Source organism: Scleropages formosus, chromosome 5 (genome assembly GCF_900964775.1).
Source record: "Scleropages formosus chromosome 5, fSclFor1.1, whole genome shotgun sequence".
Lineage (NCBI taxonomy): Eukaryota > Metazoa > Chordata > Actinopteri > Osteoglossiformes > Osteoglossidae > Scleropages > Scleropages formosus.
In genome coordinates, this window is record NC_041810.1 from 15,244,878 (window position 1) to 15,265,856 (window position 20,979).

At 47.4% G+C, this 20,979-nt stretch overlaps 1 protein-coding gene across 1 annotated transcript; it reads left to right on the plus strand.

The window, feature by feature from the left end:
* The first annotated feature begins 13,114 nt into the window (after positions 1–13,114).
* Positions 13,115–14,353, plus strand: tmem271 (transmembrane protein 271). Its single transcript, XM_029252440.1, has one exon. It carries the CDS (start codon positions 13,524–13,526, stop codon positions 14,313–14,315), a length of 792 nt encoding a protein of 263 aa, XP_029108273.1. The 5' UTR covers positions 13,115–13,523; the 3' UTR covers positions 14,316–14,353.
* Positions 14,354–20,979: the final 6,626 nt, after the last annotated feature.

The following is a 20,979-nucleotide window of genomic DNA, read 5'->3' on the forward strand; positions in this document are numbered from 1 at the left end:
AAGATTTTACGGCTCTGCCGTCAAGATCAATACTAATCTATATGGGGAAATGTATTGTGCAGCCTGGCCTGAAGATACGGCATGTCTGCCTTGCGCCGTAATGGGTTTATATTGCCTTGATCACAGCTGATAAGTGGCTGCCCTATCAAGCTTTGGGTTTCATACAGTAATGGGACAGGACTTCAGCAGATTGAAGGCGGAAGTTGCCCTTGGTGTCACTTTTTAAATAATAGTAATAATAATAATAATAAAAAAAGGTCACTTTTACACTTAGGATAGTCCTACAGTAAAAAGGAAACCAAAACCAAGCTCTGTAACTTGCAGGTAACATTTGACTTTCTGCTGTCAACCAAAACCTCCATTCACAGAACTGCAACTAATTCCAGCTACTATTTTGTTGCTTAGCTGACACTTTCACAAAGTGATTTTTCCACTGTACCCATTTATAGAGCGATATACTTTATGGGAGCAATCCGGATTAAGCACTTTGCAGTACGGGTTCCTCGGCAGGACCTTACCAAGACAGTAACTTCACGATCGTAGCAGAAATAACAAGGTGATGATTCTAGGCACGTTTCTCACAAGTTAGTAGCCCTTTCGGCTGCGGCGCTTGATGAGAAATTGGAAGAGACGGGCCACTCAGTGGCTCAAGGACTCCAACTTTCTGCTGCCTTTCCGTTGTGGCTCCGGTTGGCCATGCTCTCCATCAGAGCCAACATCGCTCCTGTAGCTCACGCCGTGTCGCGGTCCATGTCCCGGCCCCCCCGGGGTCTCTGTCTGATGTCATTTTGGTGTCCACCTAACCCGCGCAGGCTGCTTTACGTCTCCAATGGCCCGCGCAATTATGCGCAAGTGCCGCTGGCTTTTCCGGGAGGTGGGGAGGGACTGGAACCAGGCCAGGCCGAAGGAGCCTTTTACAGATTTCTGTATTGCCCAGCTGGGATACGAGAGTGCAGATTAAAGGCCGAGCATCGAACATCAGCAGCCACGGCGGAAGGCAGCACTAATGTACGGGAATTGCTGTTTGAAGGGCCCCAACGTTGCCGGAACTCGCTGTATCCATTTTTAATGAGAAGCCAGGACAAGGGATTCATCCCATGTGTTTTTTTTTCCCTGAGAAGTGCAATAAAACGGTCACCTGTGGGTGCAGCTCTGGAGACGGTATTGAGTGGAGTTGAAATAATGCCAAGGGCACAGGATACCACAGCAGAGAGAGGCAGTCTGTTGCTCCAGACGGATGCTAACGGAGCAATCCGAGGGCCCCTCGACCGGTGCGGGACGGGGGTTTCTCAACAGTCTCTCGGAGCTCGGAAGTCCAGTAGGTTTGATGAATCTGCAGAAAACACGAACCTGGTGCGGCCAAACAAAGCCAGAGCCGTGTCTTTTTTCAGCGTACTTGGACAGCGATGTTGTGCTGGAGACCAGCTCTTCACATCTCCGTATATGAGGCGGAATATGGTATTTCTGACTGGTGTCCCTCACACTTCTGTCATCAGTCTTATACAGCAAGCAACCAACATCATCTCAAATTTCATAATAAGAAAATGTTTTCGCAAAAAGGGCTGGAAACTTCAGGTATCACACAGCGGCAGTTTTCTGGGTGGAGACTAAGCCCGATCTGTCGACGGGATTCTTCATCGGAAATCCTGTCTTTCGGCCAGGACTGTGCTTAATCTGTGCCCAGAAATCCAGCCCGGCACACCGTAGCTTTTGTTGTGGACGGGCGAGCCCTCTGCTCAACGAATGGGATTACGGCTTTTCTTCTGGCTGAGCGACGCAATTAAACGCGAGCCGTCGGGTGCTGCGTAGATGTCCGAACCTCTCAACTCGGAGCAGAGCGAAATCCAAGGAAAACGGAAACGCGTCGCGGAAAAGAACAGCAAAGTTCTCCGATGCCATTTCTGGCACTTTGACTTCATCATTAATGAGCAACTTCTATAATAAGTTCTCCCTCCTGTAAAAAAAAAAATGAGTGGTGACAGGTGGAGGTGGGAACTGGAGGGATGTTGCAGGCCTCTCCTGAGAGGTGGACTGTCAATCATCGACGCTGTTTCGCTGCATAATCCTGAGACACCGGAAAAGAGGACAGAACTGGCGTGTGATATTCTGAGAACCAAATCAAAATCCCCCATAAATCTCCTTTATAAGACATGTTCTGTGGTTTTTTTTGGCAGACTGAAAAGCATCGCTGATGTTCTCCAGATGATGTGGGTGCCCAGGTGGCCAGGCTGCAGATGTTGGCGAGAGACTGGCATCTGCTCCGCTCTGCACTGCAGCGAAGTGTTCGTTTTTAATGATGCCTGCTGCTCTACACAGGTGCCCCGGGTGATAAGGCCACGAGGGGGCGCCGCACAAGGACCGCTGTCCAGCAACGAGACACACTCCCGAGACAATTCCACGCTGGATCGATGGGCATGAGATGACTTCCATATCAGATAGCTTCACACTTCATGGAGCCTTTTGTTTCTTTAATTATTGCTGCCGCCCAAGTGCTTTGGCCAAATTAATCACAGATGGTTCCTGTTCCACTAACAGGTTTACCAGGGCCAGCAGCATCAGTTCCTCCTCTCAGCGAAAGTTTTTTCAGTTCATCCTCTGACAACTTACATTACACACACACACACACACATTTTCTGATCCGCTTATCCCATTTAGGGTCACGGGGAGCCAGAGCCTAACCTGGCAACACAGGGCATAAGGCTGGAGGGGGAGGGGACACACCCAGGACGGGATGTCAGTCTATCTCAAGGCACTCCAAGTGATACTCAAACCCCAGTCCCACCGGAGAGCAGGACCTGGTCCAACCCACTGCGCCACCACGCCCCCAACTTACATTACATTTACATTTATTTATTTAGCAGATGATTTTATCCAAAGTGGCTTACAACAAATGCTATGTAGCGTTACCAGCTCACACACCTCATTCACCAAGGTGACTTACACTACTAGATACATCACTTACACTGGGTCACTCATCCATACATCAGTGAAACACACTCTCTCTGTCACTCACACACTATGGGTGAACCTGAACAGCATGTCTTGGGACTGTGGGAGGAAACCAGAGTACCCCCACACAGACACGGGGAGAATACGCAAACTCCACAAGAGTTCTGAACCCACATCCTCTCACACCTCCCAGGCGCTGTGCGACAGCAGCGCTACTCTCTGTGCCACCGTGTCACCCAACTGTTTGCTGACAATTAGCTTGTCTTGCATTGAAACTTCACTAAGGACTTTGAGACATTCGGTGTGACAATGTCACATTTGGCGACTCTTTCGAGAGGGAGATGCTGCTGAGGGCTGTCAGGGAGTACAAGTCCAAAGAGTACGGCGACTGGCGCCGCATCCGGGATGGGTGTGGGAGCGAGGAGGAAGGTGCGAGACAGGTGCGGGTGCGAGACGACAACGCTGTTCTGACATGAGAACGCGAGTGATGCCGGCAATATCGCGGTCGCACAGGCGTAGTGTCACTTTCACCCCGGGCAGCGCTTAGAGTCGCGCCGAGTGCAAGAATGACACCGGCAGCTACCGCCTCTCTTCGCCGCAAAGCTTGAAACGGAATATCACACCAGCAGGTCATCGCGAGAGCAATCTTTGTCCAGTTATTAGGCGTGAGGCACGGCTACAGAGATCGGGCCCTGCTGCTGACACCTCTGCCGATCGTGGGGATTTCCGAAGGTGTCTCCGGGGTTTCGGAAAGCGTTGCACGCGAAGTCCACGTTTTGCGCTTTATTGCTGCCAGCTGTCATTTGCAAGAGTGGCGGTTCCTTGATACGACAACGGACGGACCCCACGCGTCAATCAGACGGGGGCCGGTGCCGAAGGCAGGCGAGGACCCCTCCGACAGCTTTCCGAAGCGCTGTCGGCTCGTATCGCGCCTTTGGCGTTTTCAATCGGCTCGTCCCGATTAATCTCCTCCACATCCCTCCGTCAGACAAAGGACACAACTGTCTGGAGAACATCTTTGTCAAGGTCTAAACTGATGAAATATCAAACACAGACAGACCTTCACTTCTGGAAGAATACATACTGGTCTTTGCCGACGGTATCTTTGGGATATTGAATTGAGAAGTGCCGTTCGGTCTGCAGGATCTTAAAGTCAGTTCACTAAATAATTTGTAGATCACCTGCATGTTTAAAGAGTATAACTTTTTTTTTTTTTTTATTGGGCTACATCCCTGAAACCCCAGAAAGCTAGGTGAAGGCATTTTCAGTATAGCCCCTTGAGCCTTTCTACAGTATTACTGTGTGAAACATATGCTTAATATAAAAAAATAAATAAATATATTGCTAATTACATGCATAAGTACTCTGTTCTATGGGGCAACATTGGTGTGATTTAAGTATTACCCTTAAATCCCTCTAAAACAACAATTTCTTTTTTGTCCTGGGATTTTGCCTCCCTGGAACGATGTGCATAGTGTGTGTGTGTGTGTGTGTGTGCGTGTATTTGTATAAGTGAAGGTTTTATTTTACAAACATGGCCAATCTACTTCCTGTACTGGATTATTTCATTATTAAAAATTTTCTTGCCGTACGAAGTGCGGTCGTTCACTTTGACAGTGCCGCTCGCCACACTGTTAATAAGCACCGCAGAGGACGAGGTGGAGAGGGTGGGGGCCTGCACTCGTCGCTTGTGTTTTCCTCACAAACTTTACAAAAGAATCCTTGCGCCGTCTTTAAACTTGACTGCGATGCGGTTGCCTAGCGACCCCGAGGCAAGGCTCGGATGAAGAGTCCCTCATTAGTGAGGAGCGAGCAAGCGGGGGAATGAGTTCTCAGGTGACAAATGCGGCGCGCTCTTCACCTTGTCGCGGTGCCCGTAAACCGTTACCCAACGCTGACTTTTTGGGAACTTGTCTCTGTGAAATCGGACGCCTTCCTTCAGTTGACTTATTCCGCCCGGGACCCGTCTTGGGGAACAAGCGCCCTGGGGGTTGCGAGTGCCGACGAATCAGACGTGGGGAAAGAGCGCGAGTGTCGTTCGCGCAAATCCAGGTGGCTGATGCGCCAATGGACAATGGGAGACTTAATCTTTTTGCCATGACGTGCGGCGGAAAATCATTCTCCGACGTGAAATGTGAAATGAGATTACTTTTGTGCGAAACAGCTCAGCCTCGCACGAATCACACATAGCGCTGGCTCCTTTCCCTCGGAAATGTAATTTCATTTACTCGCTCCCTTCGCCCGCGCCCTTTCCTGCGTTTTGTTAGCTTTGGCTCCTTTTTCCTCTCCGTTTCACGTCAGAGACCGCTAGACAGAACACTTATTGCTCTCCAGCGTGGACTCCCAGAGTGCCGTGCGTGCGAAACCTTGCAGAGCGGGGCAGTCTGGGGAGACCGGCCTGTGCAGTAGGGCGCAACTTACTGCCTCCTTCCCCAGGAGGAACGTCCCTGCTGCTGCGCAGCCCTGAAATTACTGTCATTATTTAAATTTTACGCACTTTGGAGGCACGGCGGTAAACTGTGCCCTCGAGTCTGTGGACATTAGGCGTACCGCAAACTTACTGACTCTTTGCAAATTAAATTCTCGGGCGCCGGGGACCTTAAAGCGAGTGGGTTCCTTCTGGGGTTTCCAGCGCAAACAGGAAGAACTGAACAAGCAAGTTCTTGAAGAAAACAGATGTTATGAAATGCAGTTATGAAACAGTTTTGAAGCGGAAATGGTATTCATTAAAACGCCTGAAATGTAAGATGTTAAATGATGTTTTTACGGAAGTTCTAAGAGGAACTTGTTTGATGTCCTCTGGCATCAATCATTGTGTTGCATAAGCTTTCACTAACCTCTTTAATGTTTCATAATTTGCATTTTCTCCACCCCCCCCCCCCTCCACCAGCAGCTCGGGACCCTGAAGGAGGCGGGTGGGGGGTGCTCCATCTGCACCTATGACCATCCATCCTGCACCTGCAAACCATCTGACCTACAAACTCCACGACCCTCAGGGCTCAAACCACAGAGATCTCCAACTGTAATTTTAGTAAACTGCCCAAATGCCAGCTAGGGCTTCACGATGGAAACTCTCCTCACGGTCTTCCTCCCAAACAGTGCTACAGCGCATCGCAGGCTGTTGTGTGATTTGAAAGAGACAAAACTCTTCTGTTTCAGCTTACCAAGTGGAAAGGAACACACACTGGTCCGGAGGGTGTCGTCTGTTTTTCAAAGGCTCGCACCTTGTCGTCAGGCTGGTACATACAGTATAGAGGGCTTAAATGTGGCCTTGAAGGAGGCCTGTGCTCAACAGCATGTGGAAGGCAATGAACTGAGGAAGAAATAACCTGCCTGCCTAAACTCTGGAGGAAATAGCACTGAGGGTTCCAAGGCCGACTAGTTGCTTAACCACCCCTGGATAAATGTACTCTTCAAATGGCCTGTGTGGCTTCGGGTAATAGAGATGTGGCGTTCAGTTAAACTCGCTGTGGGCTTTTCTTCCCATCCGCCCCTTTTGTACGTTTTCAAATTCACTCCTGCACTAATTAAACAACTTCTTACACTCATCTATTCTGAACACCTTCTTGTTCGCAGACCGCTAGGAGGTGATCCCATACCAAGCGGAGGAATGCCAGTCATGTTTCAGGGATGCAGAACCTCTGGGTACGATCACCTAACAATACGATAGTCTCCAGATGTATAATTACAGCTACAAGACCAAGTCTGAACTTGATGTGACACCGCTTTGTCTTTTCCATCATTTCCTCTGATGCCTGCTGTCATGCTTACCAATGTGGTTTCCTGCTTAGCGTGTTTAACAAGATGCAAGCCAATTACATGAACATCAACCTCAAACCTATGAAGACAATCAGTTTTGGTAACGGGGTGGATGCTTGTTGTTCCAGTTGAATGGAGTGAAGAATGCTGAGTACGAAAGGTATCATCTGTAAAGAAATAATGACAGAGAGAAGATCAGCTTCCTTCAGAAGCTCTGACCATAGGTGGACAAGACCCTGGAGGATCATACCTCATGGCTTGCGGTGGAACAGCACCCCATCCTGCCCCTAACTAAGAGCACTGCTTGGTCATCCTGGGGATGTCGGCCAAATAGCTTCCTCTGTCCTACTGGGTCACCATCAAGCAGAGGGGAAAATCATTTTTAAAAAAGATACTTTTGAACCAAATGTTCCCACACCACCCCCAACGCAGAAGGAGAAGATGGTACGGCCACAAGGGATAGCAGTTATAGTGCAGGAACAGGCGTGTTTAAGGCACAGAGAAGAGGCTGGATCCCGTATATCCTAGAAAGAGGCACTCTTTGAGCCAGGCAATTCATATTGTTGACCGCTTGGCGCCTCTACATCTCCCCTCACTCAGGAAAGAGCCTATTTGTGGAATGTGTCAACATGTTGATTTACGTCGGCACCAAGGAGCACGACAGTCTTAGCTGGATGTTTAATGGAAAGAAGGTTTCTCTGCCGCCATGGCAACCCATCTCCAGATCAACAACAATAAAACACAACTTATGAGCTGCTTCATTATCAGTCTTTGCCCAACAGTTCTTTTCCCACTAAAATAATGGCACTCAGAAGTGTAATTCCAGCTGGGCGACCTGGCCGATACCTCAACGGGACAAACGGGACAGAAGAATGAGCGCAGAGCAACCCCTAAGTGTCCTACATTTCTGGGAACAGCTGGGAAGATGGAGCATCATTTCCTCATCAAACCTGTTAACTGAAGGAGTCTTGGAAACCAACTATTTTCCAGCAAAGTTCAATCAAACTTTTGAGTGTTACTGTTTATACACCCTGTTTTGAGGATTCAAATCCATTCGGCATACTTAGTGCAGCCCTCTTCCAAATATGGCGTACAATTGGACACATTTCCTTTATTTTTCACGTCTAGCTTGCAATGCATCGTTTTTGAAAAAATACAAGTAGTCATTTCTAACGCAGCAACAGTAACTGTTTAGGAAGAGCAAACTGCAGAAATAAGATAATGCAACAGACGGGTCATAACGGATGCCAAGCAAGATTTTGTCTCTTTTGTTTCTGGTCTGAATTCAAAAGAGCGGAAACAGCAGTGCGTGACAATAATAAACGTTCACGTGTACAAAAACCGCCGAAGTTATGGAGAAAACTGGCACGTAACAGACTGCGAAACAACTAACGGGGAGATTTTTTTTTTAAAGTACGATAACACCAGCGTGTAAGATATACAATGCCGCTGCTGTCGAGCGGGAATCTGCGCAGCCAGGGAAGCGGCGGAACTCGGCCGAGTCCACGGGCTTCGCGTCCCGGGCTACGGTGCAGCGGTTGACACCCAGCGATGGAGAAGCGCGCACGCGTTTCCCGCTGGACCCGAGTCACGGTGCAGCTGGTCTGCACAAGGCCCCTCTATTGTGAAGGCAGATGGGGAAGGGGGGGCGGGGGGGGCGGTGGACATCTCTGATCTTTCTCCCTACTTCCTGTTTACCAGCTGTCTCTGGAACATGCTCCAGCTTCAAATGTCAGCGAACAATGACAGAATCTGCATGGCCTGTTGGCTGAGTTTGACTTGTGCTCCCTTCGGCTGGAGAAAATCACTCTCTCTCTCCTAGACACACACACACACACACACACACACACACACACACACACATCCCCCAACTCCTTCCCGTCCTGATGTCCCAATGACAAGCAGCATTAAGCACATTAGAGTGGAACAATGGCTGTCGTCAGATCACAGTCCGCATCTCCAGATAAAGATCAAAGTAGTCTGAGACAGACAATTCAAGTGCCGGGCAACTGGATGATGCGCCACGGGCGCTTACAAATCAATCTGACGTGAGGATCAGCAGCTAATTTTGCTGATTATGTGCTCAGTGGGAATAATTGTTAGTTTCACCAGCCGAAACTTTGTGTTCTGCGCGTTTAAGGGGCTATTATTGAAATGGGAGACTTTGCCACATCTTCCGCGATGCTTCGCCGGAGTTGCCCGTAACTACTGAAGCAGCTCCGGTGACGGGCGGTCCGTACTTTGTTTCGCCGTATACGGTATGCAGCGTATACGAGTACAGTCTGCCCCAACTCATCACATTCTTATTGTCATTTCTGGGCACAGCACATGGCATAGTGGTTGAGGTTGCTACTTTGCAGTCAGGAGCTTCAAGTGCATCTTCCTGCTGTAGTGCTTAACTGACAGAGCACACGGTACCCCAGCTGTATAAATGGGTAAATCGCTGTCAAGCTGATCATCCCCAAGGTAACACGGCGGGTCACGCTGGACAGAAGCGTCCGCAAAAAAGCGCTTGATAATAGATCGACAACAAGAGAGGCTTTGTCATTTCAACCGTGTACAGCTGCTACAGTAGACAGCGAGACGAAACAACGTTCCTCCAGGACCGTGGCGCGACGTAAAACGCAAAGCTACTTACGCAGACTACATAAAGTGCACGTTGGCAAGACTTGTGCAAACAGTGCTAGACGTTACAAGAATGACTGAAACGGGACAATAGTTCCGGTGTCAGTCCAGTCCCTGAGTATTGAGGAGTGATGTCGTGATATCGGATTAAACAAATCTGATACGTCAGGGTAAATACCGCGTTCAAGACTTCAGCGAAAGAAGCGATAGGTAGGGCTAAAGCTGCAGCCTTTGGATCCTTTGTTCGGCTTTTTTCGCCCATCACATCACCTGCTACCTCCCTCCTACTTCACCTAATTTTCAGCGTTCTTTTATACTGGAATGCTTCCAGCTGACATCATCGACAAGTGAAGGTTACAAGCGGTGAACGTACTACTAAATACTTAGGGTTGTCTGGGACACAAGAGAGCACTGCTTCATGTAGGGAAACATGTCCGTGAAAAAAAAAAGAAAATCCGCTAAATACGGGTAATTATTGTCTAGTTGACTGTTTTTCTCCAAACTAACCAAAATGCTAGGTCTGCTTGTCAAGAGTCATTTCCCCTTTTTACACCAGGGTACTTTTCACTGTATCAACTCAAGGTAAGGACCACAGAAGGAGTTGGGATATAAACCTGACATTTGCAAGGCGAGTGCTCTGTTATGCTCCATGCTGTAAATAATATCGGGTGGCACGGTGAGTAGCGCTGCTGTCTCACAGTGCCTGGGTGGTGTGAGAGAATGTGGGTTTGATCCCTGCTCGGTCTGCGTGGAGTTTGCATGTTCTCCCCCCATCTGTGTGGGTTTCCTCTCGGTGCTCTGGCTTCCTCCCACAGTCCAAAGACATGCTGTTCAGGTGTATGAGTGACACAGAGAGCGTGTGTTTCACTGATGTAGGGATGAGTGACCCAGTGTATCTAGTAGTGTAAGTCTTTGGGTGCTCTGGTTTCCTCCCACAGTCGCAAGACATGCTGTTCAGGTTCCCCCATAGTGTGTGAGTGACAGAGAGAGAGTGTGTTCCACTGATGTATGGATGGATGAGTGACCCATTCTAAGTAGTGTATCTAGCAGTGTAAGTCACCGTGGTGAATAAGGTGTGTGGGCTCATAACACTACATAGAGTTCATTGGAAGTTACTTTGGAGCAAAGTATCTGCTAAGTGAATAAATGTAAATTAATCAGCAAGTACAGTACTGCCATTGTGTTACAGTTTTCTTAAAAAGAAGCCTGCTCTTGATATGAATGAATGTTCACTGTATTTGCATATTTAATGAGGGAGGCCAAAGTGAATGATTGTTTTCAGAAGGATATAGGGTGCAACACACCCTTTGAAAAAGATTCACCTGATTCTACCCGGAGCTTTGCTTCTGACGATAAGCCGTGCACTGTAGTCACAAACGGAAAAGAAATAGTGAGGGCACCCCTTCAAAATGAAGAATTGCAGACTGCAGATCTCTAAAAACAGTGCGCAAACAATGCGATGCATTACAGCATCCGTGCATAATGAGATCTGTCGGAAACATTGGCCTCGTAATGAGTTTGACATTTTTCACGTGGCTCCAGCACATACAGGAAGCCGCGCGCAAATCAGAAGTGCCACAAAGGCAATTTTTTCACGCAGAACGAGTCTCGCAATGCGAGCAGCAGCCCGAGCACGGGTGTGCGAAACGCTCCCGTTCTGTCTCCAAACACCCCCTCCAGCATCACTTTTCGTCAGGCACAAAGCAGCCCCCGAAATAGGATGCTCTCACATTGCTCATGCGCGTCACGTTGCCTTTCTGAAGTGGCAGCACAAGATGAATCATTTGCACATCAGACAGCGGTCGGGGCGCGTGCGGAGATCTACAGGAGATGAACGCCGCTGCTCTGCAGGGTCTACGCAGCACAGGAATGCATGTGGGACCAACGACCGCAGATTGGGACTTAACCCCCCGACCCCCACCTTCTGACCACACGCAGCCCTGGATTCCTGCACCACGTCTGAGCTGGTGGCTGCAAATGAGAACGCTTGTTTCAAGACCACAAGTACTTACAGTTTGCTGCTTGGAAAGAGCAACAGGTGGCAGCACAATTAAAGGCATGACCTTATAACCTGAAGGTTGCTGGTTCAAACCCCGCTCCACACGTACAAAGTATGATCTAGCACTGACACCTGTGGTCGCCCGGGACAAGGTATCTTTTCTGAAGTGATGCATTTCAACAGATTAAATCCACGTCCATTTGGATGAAAACTTCTGCTACGCATCTTATTAATAAATTACGATGGCGATCTGCCTGCCTGCTGAACGCCTAAGCCGGACTTACAGCAAATAAACTCTTTTCAAAGCCACGATAATTCACTTCCGCACCATTCAATAGGGTCTGGACTCATTGACGGAGCCCAACTGTGCCACTGAATAAAATAAAGATCCCCATATTCCGGATATAGACTTCGATAGCTCTTGCAATCCTCGGTCCTTCACTCCTTTTTAATTCCAACTGTAACGCAAATAATGCTGCAACCATCATTTTACTGCCCGAAGAGAGAAGGACAGAGTGAAATACTCCTTCCTGTAGATTATTACTACTATTTAGTACCTTCGTCCGAAGCGACTTACAGGGGTGACACTACGAGCGACCCTGCAATTCGCTTGCTGCTGTTGGCACAGCACAGCTGGCATTTTGTAACTGGAATCCTGCAATTGCAAGCGTGTAACTGGCGTCCTGTGGCTGGCGCTCCCCAGGCGTCCGGCTACTCATGGCGTACCGGGGCATTGCGCAGACCCCGCACAGCACCGGTCATCCCAGCTTTTCTCCATTCCCCACGCCTTTCCGCTTACACCAACACCAGGAACGCACGTCTTAAAAGTCAGCAGCTCATTCCTTCCCGTTAATTTTATAAGATACTCCTTACTCTCTGTTTTTTGGACTCGCTCCTCCACTAAAATGCAAACTGATGTCTGGCTACAAGGCAGCATAAATTATGAAAATCCTTATTGATTTCCTTAAAAGGAATATTGAATATCCTGATTAAAAATACAACATTTTAAGTGACTAAAATGCCCTGCATAACGTTTCTTTTGTGTTCTTAGGAATAAGATGTTGAGCAAGTCTGTGAAACAAATCGATCCACAAAGTCAAAGAGAGAGAAGGAAGTCAGAGGCAGATGAAATCATGGCAAATGGATACTTTTTACATTTAGCTAATCCAGATATTTACTGGGGAAATAAACTGAGAGGAGAAAACTATTCCCATTAACTTACACACGCGCGCAGTTTGATTATAAGACATAATAGAAAACATGTTTGTTTTATTGATAAGAGTAAAGGACACGAGGAGGGTGTCTTTGCGTTAACCCTTCGTTGTCAGAATAGAGTTTACACAACAAAGTACGGAACAGGGATACTTTTGAGAAACGCGTTACATCGCTGGCTGAGCCGCGTGTGTGTGTGTGTGTGTGCGTGCGTGTGCATCTCTTCTCACATTTCCGACTTGAGGTGTTACATTTGGAGGCTCTTAGCGAGGCCACAGATGCGCGCCAGCGAGCGTGAACGGCGTTCAAGTTGTGTGTGGGAGCCAAACTCCCGAGTGGACAGCACGAGCGGACGGACCCCCCCCCCCACACACACACACACACACACACACACACACAGAGAGAGAGAGACGGGGCGCGCGGCGCACCATCTCTGTCCAGTCTGTCCAGCTTCAGCCCCCACCTCCAATCTCCCGCACTCCCACCCCCAAGACTGAGTTCTTGCGCGTTCCCGCAGCGCGCACTCGGCAGTCGGCTCGGGCTCTCAATGATGTCAGTGGGAAATGAGACCTTTTAGTGGGAGAGACGCTCGATACGGAGGCGCGCTCTCCTCCGACTCGGGCTCGTTTCTGTGCGCGGATGCTCGCATGGAGGGGCTGCGGTTGGGGGAGTGGGGGTCATGAGGGTGGTGGGCACCTCCGGCTCGGATTTCGGCAGTCGGCGCTGCGCACGGAGCCCCCTTTCCCCATCAATAATTAATCGGCGTGGTGGACGCGGCGGCGGCGGCGGCGGCGACGGGAGCGACGGGAGCGGCGGTGGGGGGGAAGAGCGCGCGGACGCTCGGGAGGTCCTCGTGCTGAAGAGCATCCGGCGTCGGCGGATCATGTCACCATCTGACAGCTCTTCCAGAAGGGCCGACGAGGAGGACGAGGGAGGATGAAGGAGGCAGGAGGAGCGGGAGAGGCAGAGGAGGAATATAATGAAGTTGAGTGGGAAAGGACTGTGCACCGTGGTGTCCGGCAGCCTCCTCTTCTTGTGCGCCATGAGCGCCGTGGTCGTGGGCTTCAGGTGCTTCTCTCTGGGCTCCAGAGTCAAAGTGCATTTCCACCTGGGCACGGCCGCGGGGGCTTTCTACTCGGGCATCCTGGTGGGACTGGGCCAGGTGCTGCTGGGCTTCGCCCTGCTCTGCTGCAGAGGGAAGCCCGGCAGCCGGAATTTCTTCCTGGTGGGCGTCCTGGTGTTCATGCTGGGGGTCCTCACCGCCTTCTCGGGCGCGGTGGTGGACGGGGACACCGTGTCGCTGGTGGAGCGCAAATATTCCCACTACTGCCTGGACTCCGTAGGGTTAAATCCCATCTGCGAGCAGCTCAAGGATTATCAGAGGGGTCTGGTGGTGTCCACCATCCTTAACACGCTCGAGTGTCTCCTGGGGCTCCTGAACCTGGTGATCATCAAGAGGTACCAGACTGCGCAGTTCTACCGGAGGAGGCTGGCGCAGAGGCAGGGCGCGCGGGGCATCCTCTTCACCGAGGAGCAGGACCCCCCCGTGTCGGAATTACAGCCCGTGTCCTACATCAACCTGGGGGTCTTCCACGTGTTGGACGAGGCGGGTGTGGAGGTACAGTGCGGGGGGCACCCGTCCATCGAGCTGCCGGGTTACTCCCCCATGGATCCCGAACTGAACCACTCGTACCCCTTCTCGTACCCGCTTCCCAACGAGCTGCCCCCCGCCTACGAGGACATCTTCCCGGGGGAAAGCAGTAATAAATGATAGGTGCACGTAAGAAAAGGAAAGGAAAGTAAGAAAGGGAAAAAAAAAAAAAAAAGAAAAGTTCCCACGTGCAGGATGCGAAACCCGACAATCTCTGGATTTCCCTCTCAAATCTGGACCAAGTCATGTCCATGTGAAATTAAAACCACCTTTGTGTCACAGTGTCACCCAGAACTGCTAACTAATGAGACAAAACTGGAGAAATCTCACTCACATGTCCATTATTCCCAGGGTGGGTAGCTTTTATTATTATTATTATTATTATTATCCTAATTTTTTTTTGTTGTTTTGTTTTAAAGTATGATTGCTTCTGTTGCAGCAGTAGACTTTCTTTTACCGGGATGCTCTCATTCTTGTGGCAAAGACAGCAAACGTTTCAAAGGAAAATGCACAGAGCAAAGGGTTACATGCTGGCAGATACTGAAGGGACATTGTGACAACTGCACTTTCTCCAACCATAAGGTTTGTTGTTAATAATGTGTAGTTTCATTTCATATTATTACATACCTTTTAAGCTATTAATAAAAGTGTGTACCAGTACTACTTGTTAGCATATAACTGTACACTGCACTTTTATTAATAATATACCAGTGATGATTATTTTTCCGATTTGTCTTTATCCGTTATTAAATTTACATGGACTAAATTTATTAAATTTCCCCTTAGACAAATCCCAATTTGTAATTACAGTAAAAAATACAGCCAAAAAAAAAAAGAAAAATCCTCCAGTCAGCTATAAGGAAGTACAATTTTCTCTGGTAAAATAATGTTGAGTAGAGCAAAGCACAAAGCCATTGTTTAAATTATTTTTTGTGACACCAGGGTACTGCCCAAACAAGCTTGGCATTATCAATACCGGTCGACTCAGATCTTTTCTGTGTGGATCAAACTGCTCTGGACAATGTTGATTTTACCTGTAATATAAAATGCTGCATATGTTCTAGGAACACCTAATGAAATGGGTATGAATAGCAACCACCAAACATGATGACTTGCGTACAAGTATATTTTCACTCGGCATTTTCAAGTGCTCTGTTAAGCTGGGAAGATGGCACAGAAAAAGTTTAAATACAGCACATCAGTCCGCATTCGTGCGCCAACAGTAAAACGCTTTGAAATGTCACCACTGCACACTGCTAACTAATTACACCGCGACTTATTTTGATCATGCTTTACTGTGTGTACAGTATGGTATGAATGAACAGCTGTTTGAGCAAAAGTAGCCTACTAATGGAGGAACTGTGCCCTGAGAAAGCTCAACTGGCTGCAAGACAACATGCTCCCAAAGGGGTGAGAAGGGTGCTTTTCAAAGCAGGGTTAAGATGTCGGAAAATATAGTGATTGTCACGATCAATGTGCCTGAACCTCTGGGCCAACAGAGACCTCAGTGGTGCTCCTCTGGCCAAAGCCTCTGCTTATTTTTTATAGTCCACATAATAATATCTCGACATATCTTATTGTTGTATGGTAAACATTTTAAAGGAACGAGGGGCATGAAAGATTACCTCTTAAAACACACCTCCCCTGTCAGCAATCAAATCGGCAAAAGCGAGACCTCATCCACAAAGCCTCCTGATTGCATGTGATCCCTAAGACTGATGTGTGCTGCTGCTGCCGCTGCTGCTGCTGCTGAGATGTTCTTGGTTTTAACTCATGGGAAAATTTCAGCTGATGATGACGAAAGAACAGAAAGGGGAGTGTTTCGGAAGGTGAAACGTGCCATGCACAGACACTAAGGACCACAGTGTGAAGGATTAAGTTAGAAACGCGTTGAGCGTGAGATAATTTCTCAGTTGAATCTCTGTTTTTGCACATGCAGACAAGCCCCGAAAAACTCTAGACAGCAAAGTGGAGATGCAACCGAGGTGAGGGGGAGGGGGAGGGTCTTTAATTTTGGTTTTGGGGGAATAACTGGAAGATTTCGTCTTTTGAAGAAACGTATTCCCCCTATGGTAATTCCACTAATGTGCAATTTAGCTAATGTAATGTAATTCAGTTTTTGTCTTCACCCAATGCACTTTGCAATTACTGAAATGACCAAGACAAAAAATGTATTGGGCTGTTTTTAATTCATTTTCAAAGGGACATGCCAGGAGCTTTCAAAAATGATAATTAAATTCTCTCTGAATCATAAACACGAGACTGGCTTCCTATGTGTCCCGGCTGATAGGCGCAATAGAGCGCTACCCTAAGCATCCCTCACCTAATTGGCTGTAGTGAACTGCGGTGACTTTCGGCTGTGTGGAAATTGTGTCTGATGGCTAAGAAAGACATGTGAAAGAAATTGATTTTATGTATCATAAACCCACCCTTGCCTGCGACTGAACACAGGTCCACTTCGTAACACGTAAAACACAAGATCACGTTCGCGATGGTTCACGTCAGTTACGGTCATACCGCGGTTCAGTGGCTGTTTCAGGAAGCTAGGGCTCAGCTTACAATTTTTCCAGCTGAAAACAGATTCCTAAAGATATTCGACTACTCCAGTGCACAAGGAATCGGCTGGGAATTGCCAGCCTCGCTCCGGAGGGCGAGTGCTCAGCTGTTGACACCACCCTCCGACAGCACGCTCTGCACCAGTGTCTACTAGAGCGTGAACCCCTCCCTCCCCCCCCGCACCTGTCAGCATTCAAGTGGCACTCGGGCGGTTGCCAAGCAGCAGGTGCCTTTCTCCTACAGCACCTTGATGAGCACGGTGGCATCACTGGCGCTCCAGCAGAGGGACCAGAAGCCATGCCTTCTGAGAGGTCAGCCGGACACTGTACCGACAGCTGGGAGTAGAAGCAACAGTCTAACCTCAGAGTTGAAGCACAGGTCCAATGTCCCCTGGTTGCAGAAAAGCTCCTTTAGAATTACGCCTCTCTTTGAAATTAAATGCTATGGAGGTAAATGATTTTCTCGCCACGACACTTGTGCTTCATATATCTCTCTCTCATCAAACTCTCATGAAACATTAATATGGGACTACACCTAAATTGGATTCAATATATATGCATTAAGCCAGCTGTTGAAGTAATGCTGTAAATTGTTTTATAGCCTCATCTTTTATTTATTTGTTCAGTTCACAGCTTGAATGAATCTCATTCTGCGGTTTGTCTACTTTGTGAAATTTAACTTAAAGTGCGAATCCCACCCTTTTTCTTGTGCTTGGAAAGGTTGTGAGAGTATTAGGAAATGTACTTTTTTTTTTTTTTCTTACAGTCAAGGGAATGTCTGAAAGAGCGACATTTTCTAAAGTCATATTCTGCATTATTTAAGGCTCCTACCTTGAGACGGTTTTTCCCGTTATCGATCCTTATGCTATAGTGTTGACAGTTTTTCCCTTTCATTACAACGGCCTGGAGACGGTACAAATCAAACAGTAAACCAACATGATACATACATTTTACGACTCGGATCTTCAAAGCACCAGTCAAAAGTTTGAGTACACGGTTTGCTTTCAAACTTTCATGTAAATCGATGAGTCAAAATTTCAAATATGTGTTCAAGCTCCTAAGCTTTTACAAAAAACAGAGTGAGTGAGGGTATGGTTGTGCCTGTGTGCTTCCTTTGCCCAGTGCGGGGATGGCAGCGTGATGGTGTGGGGCTGCTTTTCTGGTCACAGAGTTGGTGATCTTTACAAAGTACACGGCCATCTCAAGTTGCACGGCCATGACAGGATACTCGAGAAGCGCATCGTCCCAGTAGGGTTAGGGTTAGTTGGGCCGTCCTCCATTCTGTATGAAGCCAACAGCCTGAAACACACCTCGAAGTTGCACAAGAACTTCCTGGCGGTTTCTGACATGGCGGTTCGAATTGGAGTTCTACCCCAGTCATGCAAAATATATGCCTGGCAACAGTGAAACTTGATGCATTTTGTACAGCAGATTACATCGCATCCTCCCCTATCCATACCTGTATATTTAAAGAAGATCTTTGTGAGGATAATGCTTCTGAGGCTCCCTGCTAGATGAAGTTCCTAAACAACTTCCTTGCTGCCCCCAATTGCTTGAACATTAAAGATCTTGCAGTTTCTGAAGGTTGTGTTAACAGAATGGCATCATTCATTTGTTGCTTAAATGCTGCTTTCCCAGCCTGCATAGGATATGATACTGGACAATGTGTGTCATTCTCAACAGCTTAAACAGTTGAACCAGCAACCTTCAGGTCATCCATCTGTATCGTTAAATATTATGCTAGCGGGTCTCACGTTTCAGAATCAGCTCTCTAGCGCATGACTGAAGGATTTGTGGCTCAAATTGAAGTTCACTGCTGTCTGTAATGCTACTTTTCCCTTTAGCCTGAGGATGAAGCAAAAAAAAGAAAAGAAAAACAATTCAGTCAAGCTTCAGCTGTGATCAAGCAGAACTCTGTACCACTGTGGCATTTTTGCCAAGTCTCAGCTTGGTTGAGTGTGATCATTGTTGCTCGTCTGCAAGCCATGGAGCTGATCAAGGCTGGAATGGGTGCATGTTGCAGACAAGGCCTTGTTATGCCCAGGAGCAACGCAGGCACTACTCTGCATTTCCACATTAATAAAAACACCCTTCGTGCCTAGTTCAGTGAAAATGTGAACCAATCGATTAATGACTCCGCTCAGAAATTGTGTGTGGTTTAGCCGTGCGGATTCAGCTCGGTAATGCCCTGCCATCAAGAGAATGGGAGCCGGGACACTTGTTTTGCCATCCACCGCAGTAGAGAATGGGAAAAATGTACACATATTTGGGACATTTTTAACATGTAAGGGGAGTGGATTCGAAGAGTCACTCTTAACAAGGGCATCTGGTATAGCAAATAAATAATTATCATGAACAATGAATAAAAGCTGACCAGACAGAGATCTGTTGAAGGATGGGCCTGAATTAAACCAAGGCAGCAAAGGGATTTACCACGGTGGAGCAAATTTTGAATGCGTATCAATGCATTGCCTCCCCTGACCCGCAGTAGCATAGAGTTCCCAGAATGCAAATCACAGGCCTAAACCCGAGCTCTGGAGCAGATACTCGGGCTGCTGCGCGTTTACAGCTCAGCATGAAATGAGGGAAACACTTTGTCTTTTCCTCCCCTTCCCTTTGGTTGTTTTCACCATTCTTGCTTTGTGATAATTGTTTCGCAGCTTGTCTGTAATTCAATTTTTTTTTTTTCCAAAGGCCTAGACGGTGACCGTAAACTACACCCACTTCACATGGTGGAACGAGTGTGTGAGTGTATGTGTGTGTGGGAGGAGGAGGATAATATCACTGAAATCCTGAACTCCTTTATAATAAGCCTGTGAATGTGGTATTATGCTGAAAGGTCTTTTTAGAAACAGTTTCAGAACATCCCTGTCAGGTGTTGTCAAGGGGAGGAAGATATTATGGAGTATGGAAAGAAATAATCAGGATCTTCCTTACTGTGTATCACTTGATGTGAGAAGAAATTACATGTAAAGTAACAAAGGCACATTTACAGCGGTAATAGACTCCCAGGCCTAGACAAAAATAATTTTCATACAGATATTTAAAGCTTCTAGGTAATAATCCCATACTACAACTTAAAGTATCACCATCTTAGAGCTTCCGCTTTAATAGTCACTTTTTTTTAGCTAGTTTTTACAAGCAATCTTTAGCCTTCTAGGTGGTTATTTGCTGATTACATTTATATGCAGTGTTTTGCAAAAGTATTTAGACCCTTTGAAAGCTTTGAAATGTGGATGGAATATAAATGTTGAATATCTTTTTCAGTGCATCCTTTCGTTGTAAACGCACATACGCAGTTTCAGAAAAAAATCGCTATTTGTCAGAAGCTACTTTATAGCAAATCAGAAACTTGAAATGAACATGAATGAATGTTCACACCATACATATGAATAATTCAGAGCCAGAATGAAAGCTTGACCTCGTGTGCAGGAGGTGTCTACCAGCTCGGTTTTGCCCAAGGCTGTCTGAAGTTCTCAGACAGCACTTGTGGAGTGCAGTTTTCAAACTGTAACCCAGAACCTTGCTGAAGCTAACACATGGACTGGGCCATTTACCATCTCATTCTTGACACACTCCAGTGTGGCTTTGGCTCTGTGTTAGAGCTACTGCCCTTGTGAAATCTGAATTTCTCTTATTTCTTGTACTTTTCCCCTTTTTTCCTCGACTTATGATACGCTCAGTCCTCGCTGGTGATAATCAACCCTAGAACATGATACTACCACCACCATCGCTGTATGGGTGTGACTCATGGGCAATAGATAATGTTCACTTTGTGTCTAAAAACTATGTTTGTCTCATCTGTTTCATCTCAGCTGGATCATTCTCCTGATGCCTGTCACACTCGAGATAAACTTTGAGAAGGTTCTTTTTGAGTAACAGTATCTTTCTAAGCATGCTGTCATACAGCACAGTGTTCTGCAGAGCGCTTGATATTGTGCACTGATACACCTTTACTCTCAGCCACGGAACTCTGTAGGTGTTTTTAGAGTGATTGGCGGTTGCTCAGTGGCTCCCTGAACAAGTCTGCTTTTTGCTCTGGTATTGAGGATTGAGCGTGAGTCTTTCCAGGTGGAGTCTGGGTGGTTTGATGCAGTTTCTCTGTTACTGATCCAGTGTTTGCTCACTGAGATGCTCAAGTACTGATATTTTTGTATCCTTCCCATGATCTGTTTTCATCACCTAACTTTACATATTCTTCTTTGCCATTTTCTCAGGTTTTCACCAGG

Coding starts and splice junctions, on each gene's coding strand:
- tmem271 (XM_029252440.1), top strand. CDS start 13,524: ATGAAGTTGAGTGGGAAAGGACTGTGCACCGTGGTGTCCGGCAGCCTC.